Source organism: Mirounga angustirostris, unplaced genomic scaffold (genome assembly GCF_029215605.1).
Source record: "Mirounga angustirostris isolate CCGP_5_RB_7025 unplaced genomic scaffold, mMirAng1.0.hap1 SCAF_1, whole genome shotgun sequence".
NCBI lineage: Eukaryota > Metazoa > Chordata > Mammalia > Carnivora > Phocidae > Mirounga > Mirounga angustirostris.
The window spans coordinates 85632935-85645295 of record NW_026991709.1 but is presented as its reverse complement, the minus strand read 5'-3'; the positions used below and the strand labels follow the sequence as shown (position 1 = coordinate 85645295).

Here is a 12361-nt window from a genome sequence, read left to right as displayed (position 1 = left end):
CTTTCAGCAGGAATTACATATAGAATATTAACTTCTTAGGGACACAGAGGTCATAAGTCCACACAGATATTTGTTAGGAATGATTTTTAGAGAGTACTTTAGAGGTACAATAAAAACAAATTGACCACTTCAAGACTGATACATTTAATATATGTAGACTGATCCAATAATGAACACATCTTATTCATCGCTGGTACTAAATAAAAATGTTAAAATTCCAAAATGAGAAACTTTGCTCTTACCTGGATCTGATTCCGAAGCTGTTCCGCTTCCTGCCTCAACTGCTCCAGTTCACTCATCCTTTCACTTGTTTGCCTCAGAAATTAGCAAGTGAAAGCAACTGTCAAAAAAAAAAAAAAAACCAAAAAATAAAAAACCAGAGCGAGCTGAATTCAGTTCTCCATTTAAATATTAACCTACTTTCTAAACTACCGACATATAACTTCTTTTTCATCCTTCTGAAACTCAAGTGAGCTAGCAATTCCAAGTTCCAGTAACAACCGACTTAGATCTAGATCACTAACAGGGTCTGATGGAGAAGGTGATCGGAGGATGGAAGAAAAATCCTGAGTTGTAATATTCAAGACTAAATTACAGATCGTTAGTACTAGAATACAGCCCAGTAGGAAATACTTGACAATACTGCAGAGAGCACCCATATCTATTTATCCCCATTTAGATGTCTAATAGGCACCACAGAGTTCATACGTCAAACCTGAACCCCACTCTACCCCCAGGGTCTTCCCTGTCTCAGTAAATGGAAATTCAGTCCTGTCAACCCTATAAGCCGAACACCTGGGAGTCATCCTTATTTCTTTCACACCCTACATATAATCCATCAGCAAAGCCTGCCAGTTCTTTCAGAAAAATATCTAGGATCTGACCAACCCCGATAACTCCCACCCTGCCTACCTTGGTCTAAGCCACCACCATCTTTCACCTGGTCTCCTTTCTACTGCCCTCCACCACACCCCAGTCTATCCTAAATACGGCAACTGAGTCATCCTTTGTTAAAACACCAGTCTTTCTTCTCCTTTAAATCCTACAAGGTTTTCCACTCCCATTCAGAGGAAAACCTAACTCTACCTTGACCTACAGAGCCCTACCCAATCTCTTACACCCCTGACCTTGTCAATCACACTGTCCATCTCACTCTTCTCCACCCACTCCAAAGACTTCTTGATGTCCTTTGAACACACTAAGTAGGATCTAGTCTCAATGTCTTTATACTTGCTCTTCCCTCTGCCTGAAATGCTCTTACCCCTGATATTTTCATTGCTTGCTGACTTTTCCTCAAATGCTACCTCCTCAGAGGGACCTTTGCTGATAGCCCATAGCCACTTGATGACTCAACACCATCTAGCATGTATTTGCTTATTTGTTGTTTCCTCCTGGTAGAATGTAAGCTCCTTGAGGCTGGGACTTTGCTTTGTTTTTTTTGCTACATCCCCAGCGCCTAAGACACTTACCCAGTAAATTAACCTGAAATAGCTTAATAAATAAAGGGAAAAAAATTTTAAAGGATTTAGGATGAATCACAGAACCCAAAGGCAGGCATATTACAACCTCGGGAAGAAACTGAAGCTGAAAACTTATGATAGTATTCTTTCTCTACCTGTCCCGTTTTTCTCTTCCTATTTTTCTTCTTTCTACAAAATAACTTTTTCTGCTTCTCCAAGCACAAGACCCAGTTTGTATTTCCTCAGGTCAAAATTAGAGACCCAAATGACAACCCTATCTCCAAATTCCCGTAAGAGAGACTCTGATTCCCATAAGGGAAAATCTGGGAGCGCCTGGGTGGCTCAGTCGTTAAACATCTGCCTTCGGCTCGGGTCATGATCCCAGGGTCCTGGGATTGAGCCCAGCATCGGGCTCCCTGCTCTGCAGGAAGTCGGCTTCTCCCTCTCCCACTCCCCCTGCTCGAGTTCCCTCTCTCGTTGTCTCTTTGTTAAAAAATAAATAAAATCTTTAGGAAAAAAAAAAAGAAAATCTGTTTCTGGTGTCATCCTGCATTCACTTCAACCTGTAGTACAAGTATCCGTTTATTAGGGTTAACTTTATTTTGTCAAATTAACAAGTTAATCTATTAGGATTGCTTGGAAAGGCATTAAACCGTAAGTAAGAACTGACATCATTCTAATATTCCATGTCCAATTTACTACTATAATATAGCTCTCCATTTATCTAAATTTCCAGCAAATTTTGATCATTATAAGGCTTAACCATTTTTTGATGAAGTTCTGTTTAACATGTATGTTCCTCAGGGAGTACCAGGCTGGTTAGATTACTGCCAATCTGGAAGATCATTCTGCCTAACTGAAGATAAATAGCATTCTAGGTTCTTTAAATTCACAACCTTAATTACCCTTGCTGGACCATACCGAGGCTATCACTGGCCCCCAAATCCTAAAAACTCTGGTTCTGATGCTGCTTTATTTTCTGAGTTCCAAAAAAAATCCCAGGCATGCAAAACTGATGTAAAGCTCTTACTGAGTTGCTAATGTACCTAAAAAAGGAGTATCAAGGGGCCATCACAGGTCTCATTAGTTTCAGGGTGTTCAAAACCACCACTTACCCACCCACTACTGCCTTCCCACCCCAATAGCCACCTGCATACAACTGACTCTCTAAAGCGGAGCTTCTCTGCAACTGTAAGCAGAAAGGGTAGGGGTCCCCGAAGAAAGGCCAGTAGACCTAGCTTTCTTGAGAAGTCATTTCGGGCCCCCAGACATCTTGGGAAAGAATGTGAGAACAAACAGCCACTATCAGGCCAGGAGACTGACCTGACCCACACTCTTGAGTTATCTCTGCAGGATCTAAATCCCTCTGAGCACTCAGATACCAGTCCCACCCGAGCCACAGAATTGATGATCTGGCCTCTGCTTTTGCAGCTCCCCGGGACTTTGACCTGGAGTCCGTCACCTTAGGACGACTTCTGCCCCACCGCCCAGGCCCCTTCATGAGTACAGACGCATCCTAAGCTTCAAAGGTCCCCGATTTTGCCCTTCGGGGAGACACTGCTTTTGGGGGGAGGGGGAAACCCACGGTTCTCCTTTACTTACTGCAAGTAAAACCCTTCCTTTTCCTTTTCTTTGGCTTGGTTGTGTCTTTTGGCTCAACTCCCACCAAGAGGCAAATCCAGTTTCAGGAAACACGGCTAGCAAGAGCTACTCAGGATATACTAGGATCTGTACCAAATGGAGATTTTCCAGCATGGGTGCCGAAACGGATGGAGTACCATGAACAGAAACAGCACACAGAAAGCCGTTCCCTCACCACCACTACTGGATGGGTTACTTTTGGGAGAGGCCATGGGTCCTGAATACCCCTATACATTTTTCCGGGGCCTGCCAAAATATAAGGCCCTCATCACGCTCACCTGGGCCGTTTCTCAGGGTTGTATTTGGAGCAAGCAACCTTGAGAGATGAGACAATGTCTCCCTGCCAAGACAGAGCAAAGCTTGCTTCCACTTATTATAAAAGTGGTACATTCCCCAAGCTCAGTGTTTCTGGGCTGTGACACAAATCCAATGTATGTGTGGCATCTATCTAGGCCCACCTGTGTTAACCCCATAGGAACTGAGGAACATGGGGGAATCAGCACAAACCAACACCAGGACAGGCTACTTGCTGGGCTGACCAAGGAGTCTCACGTCATCTGCTAGCGTCCATGAAACAGTAACAGGCTAATTTACTAGCTGGTAAGTAATTAAAATCCCAGACACTTTGAAGTCCTTGAAGGAGAAGGTTCATAAGGGAGAGGAGGAGTTCAAGATGAAATATCATGAGTTTGTGGTACCTCTCCTCTTTTTATGGATATAATGACCTATAACATTGTGTAAGTTATTGTATAAGTTTTAGTTATAGGATGTGATTTGAAATTTACATACTGCAATATGATTACCAAAGAGTTAACTATCCCATCACACAATTACCATCTCTTCTTGGTAAAGAGAACATTTAAGATCTAATCTTTTAGCAACTTTGAGGCATACAGTACCAAGTGGTTGACTATAATCACTACGAGGTGCAGTAGATCTCCAGAACTCATTCATCCTCTACCTGCAAGCTACACCTCCCTTCCTAAACAGATTAGATTCCAGGTCCAGCACTTCACCCACAATTTTGCCAGCACCCTAGTTTCCCAACCCTTTTATGTTGTCACACTCAACAGACAAAAGCCACAACCTTGTAGGAATCCAACTACCTACCTTTTGGCCAAGTACTCAAGTGACCAAACACTGATCAAAAAAGTCAAACAGGGCATATTAGTTATACTACAAATTCATTTCACCCATCTCAACTGGGCCCTCAAAACCACCCAGCAACCCTATGCAGCTTTTTACTCATCACTTCTACTCTTACTATGAACTATGTCAGTTCCTTTGAACTCTTTAAGCTTCTGACCTTTCACAACCCCTATTACAGATGACCCTGCTTTCTATATCACAGAGAAAGCAGAAGCCATCAGACAGGAACTCTTTCAATTTTCTACCACTACATATATAAGACTATACAAACATAACCGACTCATCACATTCTCCTTTCCCTCTATTCAGAAGAGGAACTGACTTTTCTGTCATTTGGTCCAATTCCTCCACTTACAATTTAAATCCCATCTACCGTCTTTTCAGTAATCTTACACTTCTAATTATCTCTTCTAGAACATTCAAGCTCTCATTTTTCCTCCGTTGTTTTAGTCTTTTAGGAAAAATTTCAAACAGAGAAAGGTAGAGAATTCAGTATAACAGATACCCATAATACCCACCATGTGATTTACAAATTGTTATTGTTGTATTTGCTTGTTTTTGCTCAAGTATTTCTTTTTTTTTTTTTTTTTTAAGATTTTATTTATTTGAGAGAGTACGAGCACGAGCGGGGCGAGGGAGGGAAGGGGTGGAGGAGATAGTTGGAGAAGCAGGGAGCCCAACAATCCAGGGCTCGATCCCAGGACCCTGAGATCCGGACCTGAACTGAAGGCAGAGGCTTAACCGACTGAGCCATCCAGGAGCCCCCATTTGCTGAAGTATTTTTATTTTTTTTAAGATTTTATTTATTTGACAGAGAGAAACACAGAAAGAGGGAACATAAGCAGGGGGAGTGGGAGAAGGAGAAGCAGGCTTCCCGCAGAGCAGGGACGCCGATGTGGGCCTCGATCCCAGGAGCCTGGGACCATGACCTGAGCCGAAGGCAGACGCTTAACGACTGAGCCACCCAGGTGCCCCGTTAAGTATTTTAAAGTCAATCACAGACATCACGACATTCCACCATGAAATATGTCAGCATACATCTCCAAAAGTATTAAGACACTTATCTTTTAAACCATAATACCATTAGTAGATCTACCAAAATTAACAGTAATTATTCAAGAGCTAATACACCTAGTCCATTTTCAAATTTCCCCAATTACTCTACCAATATCTTTTTACATCTGATTTATTCAAATTAGGATCCAATTACAGACTACATAATACACTTGGCTATGTCTCCTAAGTCTCTCCATCTAGAAGTATCCACAGCCTGCTTTATTACCCCTAGAATACTGACTTACTGGATAGAATGAGCCACTTGTCCCACATTCTGTTTACTTCCTTATGGTACCGTTTAACTTGTTTATCCTCTACATTGCCAATAAACTGTAAGTTAGATCTACAGGTTAGATGATATTCAAGTTCAATGTGTGTAGCAGGAATACTTCTAGGTAACACGGCAGCCTTAGTGTAATAAATCAGAACAAACTTAATCTCTGTTTATGCGCTATTTGTAAAGCTAAGGTTGGTCAGGGTATCAGGTGTTAACGGTTCAGTCTATTGTAAAGTTGTAATTCCTCATTTTCATCTAGCAAACCACCACCTGTGGGTAACCTTTCACTTTCAACTGGATTCTATCAGGGTTGAACATGCCCAAGTCTCTCCCTTGAAGAGACACACACACACACTGCCTTGATTCCACATTTCACTATCATGGACCCTCCTTTTTCTATCCTTCATTATGACCTCTCAAACAGAGCTGCCTATACATGACCCCATTTCTTCCCATGGAATTCTGAATCCCCAAGCCTCACTCCTGTCCAGTCACCCCCTCAGCTAAGCTGAAGCAGACACCATGAAAAAGGAAGGGCTGTCAGAAGGCACGGCTCTGAGAAAGGTTTCTAGCAGCAAAACCAGAGCCCTTGTGATGCTTGTACCAAAGGAAAGGTAGAATAGGCCACCCCAAATATAGTTTAAGGATGTGGCATAGGATTATTCAGAGAAACAGGAGAGACTGAAAACAAGAGAAGTTACAAGAAGAAGAGATGGAAATTTACACTTAAAAAGAAAATCCATTCTAGGAAGGAAAGGACTCTAAATCACCAGAGAATCTTAACCAATGGAGAATGTACTGATTTAAATCTGCACAACAAACCTTACCTTTGTTTACCCTTGCCTTTCCTGATAACCTCCCACAACAGGTCCCCTACCCAGCCCACCCCTGTTCCCAGATCTTCTTTCTTTAGCTGAAGACTGTTTTTTAAGCTGGTGCCTTGGACTACCTCAGGGGTTACACATTTTTCCCCCTGGAAATCTTTCACATATACCCAAGGAATACATACATATTCATAAATTTGTTTCTTTCATTTATCTTTTATTGCAGGGGGTCTCCGCCAAGAACTCAGAAGAGGAAAGGGAAAAATCACCTTTCCTCCCCTAGAAAGACAACCACAAACTTTCTCTGGATGCCTGAAAAGAAATGTTAAAGCTGCCTTCCCCCACCTTCCATTATCTACTGCTAAAAGGAGGAACTAGTTTTTGACTCTTTAAGGAAAACTTATTGGTTCTGTCACTAAGGAGAAAGAATATTTTGATTACACACTTTCTGTTGATCTTTTCTTCCCCCCTGACAATTGCTGGATTGCAACAAGGAGCACATCTAGCATAGACTAAGTTATAAATGACTTCTGTACAAGCCTAGAGGTTGACTAGGGTAAAACGAGGCCACAAGATAGCCCCAAGTGAAACCTAGTAAGATAAATCCTAATAAATTATGTTTTGAAGGTCTAAAGGAGGATCTAACGAAGTGGCTAGTCTATGGATTGACATGGTCTATGGATGTAATATGGCTATGAAAGCTCTGAATTCTTGAGAATGATATTGCTGCATGAGGTACAGTTTAGTAAGTCGCTCCCTCAAACCATAGATCTAAAGCATGCTCCAATTCAGAGAAGTGAGGTCCTCTGGGGCACGTATTTGACTAGAGCGACAAAGTCATCCAACGACTTGCCCTCCTGCAGGTCCTTTACATCCGCAGTTAATAAAGAACAAAAACAGAGGAAATGGTAAAATAGTTCAAAAAACTTCGTGAATTCAATGTGTGGGGGGTGGGGTGGAGGGAACATATGAAAAGTAATGGCAGGAGAAAGAAAACCAGTAAGAGGCACCCACCACTAAAAATTCTCCACTGGGTATAGCCAGGTGAACTGCTGTATAAATTAACTCCAAATCTTCCTTAAAGTTTAAGATAATCAAGAACCCAACCTGAGAAGAGAGTAAACCAAAACATACTCTCTCACTGATCAGACTTTACCTGAATTAATGACCAAAAAAGGAAGCAATGATAGGCAGAAATTAAGGTTTCCATCTACACTGGTCATAGGCCTAACAGAAAACGGAGTAGGACTTCTGAGGACTCATAGTGAACAGCCCCAAAGCTGAAGGCAAAGAGGTACCAATTATGCTTTTTTTTTTTTTTAAAGATCTTCCAACATATGGGAGCAGAATCAACCTCAAGGTGTACTAAATAGCCCAATGGTCTGCTGCACTCCCCCCAACACAACTGTTGACAATGATTCTTACAATTATCCCTCTATACAAGAAGGCTAAGAAGAGAAAGGTCAGCTAGAAGGGCTAGCTAGCACCTTCAGGTGTGCAAGGACAGTGTATGAATGAGAAGAGTTTCTCTTCTATGGGGGGGGAGGGGGAACCAAGCCACAGATTGGGAAAAGATCATTACAAGCTAAAATTAAGATAAAGGATTAGTATCTAGAGTTTAAAACCAATTCCTCCAAACTAATAAAAAAGACCAATAATCTAACTGGGAAATGTGCAAAGATATGAGTCAGCAAACCACAGCAGGAAAAACTGTGGAAGCCAATATACAAATGTAAAGATATCCAACCTCAGTAATCAGGGCAATGCAAATCAACAATTTCATACTTTTGAACAATTTCATACAACATTTCATGAATTGATGAAATTCATCAATTTCAGATTGATCAAATTGTATCTCAACCAAGAATTAACAAGGTTGGGGTACCTGGTTGGCTCAGTTGGGGTAAAACGTGTGACTCGATCTCGAGGTCATGAGTTCAACCCCCACAATGGGTGTAGCGATTACTTAAATTTAAAAAGAATTGGCAAGGTTAAGGAAAATGGTAACTCATTCTGGTAGGCAAGCTCTTGGAAAGCAACTTGGCCAATATCTAACGAAGGTGATGTTACCTCTATCTTTCAATAGGACAATTCCATTTCTGGGGGTATCTGGCTGGCTCAGTTGGTAGGACACACCACTCTTGATCTCGGAGTTGTGAGTTCAAGTTCCACTTGGGGTGTATAGATTACTTAAAATTTTTTTAAAAGTTTACTTAAAAAAATTTAATTCCATTTCTGGGTATATAAGCCCTAAAGGAAAGTCAAGTACTCATGTGCTTGAATGGGGTTCATATAGTACTACTTGTAAGAGCAATAAACTAAAAACACTAATTGCCCACCAACAGGAGAATGGATAATTGTAGTGTTTTCATGTTGAATTATTATACTGCAATGAAAACAAATGAACTACAGGTATAGACAATGTAGATTAGTCTGAACAATACTGGGGGTGGTGAAGACACATACCAGCATAATACTCTTTTTATAAAATTCAAAAACAACTAAGACTGTTTAGGAATGCACACATACGTAATAAAAGGTTTTTGAAGAGAATGATAAAACAGTACAAGGAAGAAGCACACAAGTACAATAGTTGCAAGTAATTGTTAATTTTCGAATTCCTGAGTTGGGTATTTGCTTTACAGATGTTTAGGTTACCAATAAGCAAATATAAATATATAAAAGTGAGTCATATGTGGATCCACAAGAAATATATTTATAGTTAATCTAACTCTTGCACTAAATTAAACAAGGAGACCATTAGGCTGAGGTGGTTCTAATATCTTAGCAAACTATGTAAGCAAACCCAAACCTAAGCCTGTGAAACCCAAGGACAACCAATCACAGCCAACTAGGCTTTCCAAATAAGGCAAGCACAGAGCCACAGCTAATCAAGTAATTTCCTTGCTTTGCTTCCTTCTCTATGAAAATCTTGCCCCTATGTATGCCCAATCCAAATCGATTTTTGCTATAAAACAACTTAAAATTTTACTATGCCTCAGTTTATCTCTTAACATACCTGAAGTCCACTGGGAACCATAAAATAAGTAGAATGAGATAAAAATAAAGACAAAAAGAAACTGAGGCTCAGACAGGTTAAATGACTTGCCTGAGATTAGTAGCACAGTTGGGAACTGAATCCAAGTGTGTGTGTGACTCTGGAACCCAGCATCTCTCCACCCTGCCACACTGCCTCTTTTCAAAAGGCAGCTCATTAGACTTCTCGGCTGAATCTGACTAATGATATTCCCTCCGTATTCCCTTTACTACACTACTATGGCTTTCATGACTCCAACTTCCTAGATCCTCCTTGTACTTCACTATTGTTTCTGGGTTTGTTTGTAGTTTTTGCTGTCTCCCCCCACCCCCATTCACTTCTTAAATACTTAGGTTTCCCAGGATCTATCTTCAGCCAGCTAGTTAAGAAATTTTCCTCCTGGGAGGAGGGAAAGATAAAAGAATAGGAGATATATATGAGCCATCTCTACATTCCATTACAAAAAAAAAAAAAAAAAACCCACAACCACCACAGGGGTGTCTGGCCGGCTCAGTTGGTGGACTGTGCGACTCTTGATCTTAGGGTCATCAGTTCAAGCCCCACATTGGGTGTATAGACAGCTTAAAAATAAAATCTTAAAAAATTTTAATTATACAAAAAACACAACTAAGAACAAAACACACAGACAACAAACATCAGAAGGGTACAGTGTAATTGTCAAGAAATTTCACCAATGGTGATTTTTACTCTAGGTCAAACTGGGACTATTCATCACAATCTCTGAAGTGGTACCGAAATTATAGATGAAAGCAATTTTAAACTAATAATTTAATAGAAATTAGTTTAATATCAGCAGTGTCTTTCAGTTACCGTAACTTCTTGACTAAGTTACATGAATAATTCATTTAACACAATTGAAATTACTCTCTTATATAATGAAAGCACTGTAAGTTGAGAAGAAAGCAGCGTATTAGTTATCTTCTTAAAAGTTTGGCTGTGCCAGTTACACATATAAAAAAACCAATGAGCCACTGTATCCACACCAATTAAAAAAATAACACAGTTGCATAATTCAGCCCTCTCTCCCCAAAGCAAGGCATTATGCAGCCTGTACAATTATACTACTGTTAGTGAACAGCCATTTTCATCTATATGTGACAAGGAAATATATTTTGTAGCTAATAATTTTCATACTGATTATGAAAGCTCGCAAAGCATGAGAGAATATTTTAAGTTGTAAATTTAGCCATAAAACTACTTTTGCTTACTAAGTCTATTCATCAGAAAAATTCAAGTTTGTTATTATAATCCCTAATGTTCTACGTTTCTCTTTGCAATCTGTTAATTCCTATACTTTGTAAAATAAAAAAAAAAAAACTGCAAACCCATAATGAATTAGGTATTTAAAGCTTTTATGATCATTCTTAGCATGGAATTTAAAAGCACGCTTGCCTATCCACCCCAAGTAGTCCAGATACAGATATTCCCATGGGGCTTTCACAAATTAGCTAAAAATCTAGGGCTGTAGGGGGCGATGGATAAGACAGAAAAACATTAGAGCTGCTGAAACTGTAGCCTCGGCATTCAGGTTTTTTTTTTTTTTTTTATTTCTCATCCCATTGAACACTTAAATGTCCCCAAAGTAAAAAATTCTGCCTCTTGTGAACTGCAGGCAGTCTGTGTTGTCTGTGTTCCAGAAAATAAATAAGGTGCTATTCTTCAGTCTGTTTCCCTTCACTCAACTGGTATGTTGTGGCATGGTTCGTTACTTTTTTTTTAGATTTTATTTATTTATTTGACAGAGACACAGCAAGAAAGGGAACACAGCAGGGGGAGTGGGAGAGGGAGTAGCAGACTTCCCGCTGAGCAGGGAGCCCGATGCGGGGCTCGATCCCAGGACCCTGGGATCATGACCTGAGCCAAAGGCAGTCACTTAACTACTGAGCCACCCAGGCACCCTGATGAGGGTTGAAAGAAAGAAATGGTTCATTCTTTCACCATTTACCAAATGCCTATCATGTGCTAAGACCTGAGGCTACACATGAATAGGACAGGCCCAGCTCCCCAGGAGTTTACAGTTCAGTAGGAAAACAGACATTTAAGTGCATACTCACATAGGTCCATAATCCCATTATCTAAAGCCCTAGCACCAGGTGTGGTTCAGATTTGGGAAGTTTTCAGATTTTATAAAGGTGTGGACCCTGGGGCATCACCCCACATAATCAAGGAGTATTTCTGTAGCAAAACATAAGCACATTCACAACTAGGTGGGGAAAAACAAACTAGCAGGTTTCATGTTAGATCAGGCCAGGTTGTGGCATGAAATGAGTCCAAATCACATAAGGTTTTGCCATTAAGTGATATATGAAAAAAACCTGCCATTTTTATAGCATTTTGGATCTCCAATTTGTGGATAAGAGATTACTGACCTTCAATGCCTAAGAGGAAGATAACGTGGCACAAAGTCAGGACAAGCCCAGAACTGAGGCATTAGGAGTTAGCCAACCAAGAGACAGCATTCATTGAGCTCTTTTGTGCCATGCACTATTCAAAACTCCCCACAGTAACTCATTTAATGGCCTCAAATCAACCTCAGAAGGGAGGGGCTGGGGCGCCTGGGTGGCTCAGTTGGTTAAGCGATTGAGTGCCTTTGGCTCAGGTCATGATCCTGGAGTCCCAGGATCAAGTCCCACATTGGGCTCCCTGCTCAGCAGGGAGTCTGCTTCTCCCTCTGACCCTCCCTCCTCTTGTTCTCACGCTCATTCTCTCTCTCAAATAAATAAATAAGATCTTTACAAAGGGGCGGGCTAATATCATCCCCATCCCACAGACGATGAAACTACAAGTTATGGAGGTTACCGTGCTTACCTGAGTTCATATAACCTAATAACTTGCTGGCTCACTGGAAGTATCCTTACTGCGTGATCCCAGAAATTGCTCACCTGCTCTGAGTCTC

At 40.7% G+C, this 12361-nt stretch overlaps 1 protein-coding gene across 2 annotated transcripts in view; it reads right to left on the bottom strand.

Annotated features, from left to right (window-relative positions):
* GNB4 (G protein subunit beta 4) overlaps positions 1 to 12361 on the bottom strand; it is a 58066-nt gene that overhangs the window by 31318 nt on the left and 14387 nt on the right. For both annotated transcript variants that reach the window (XM_064585033.1, XM_045903339.3), the window contains exon 2: positions 243 to 340. In XM_064585033.1, coding sequence (XP_064441103.1) covers positions 243 to 299 — 57 coding nt within the window. In that variant the 5' untranslated portion in view covers positions 300 to 340. The remainder of the gene's footprint in view (positions 1 to 242; positions 341 to 12361) is intronic.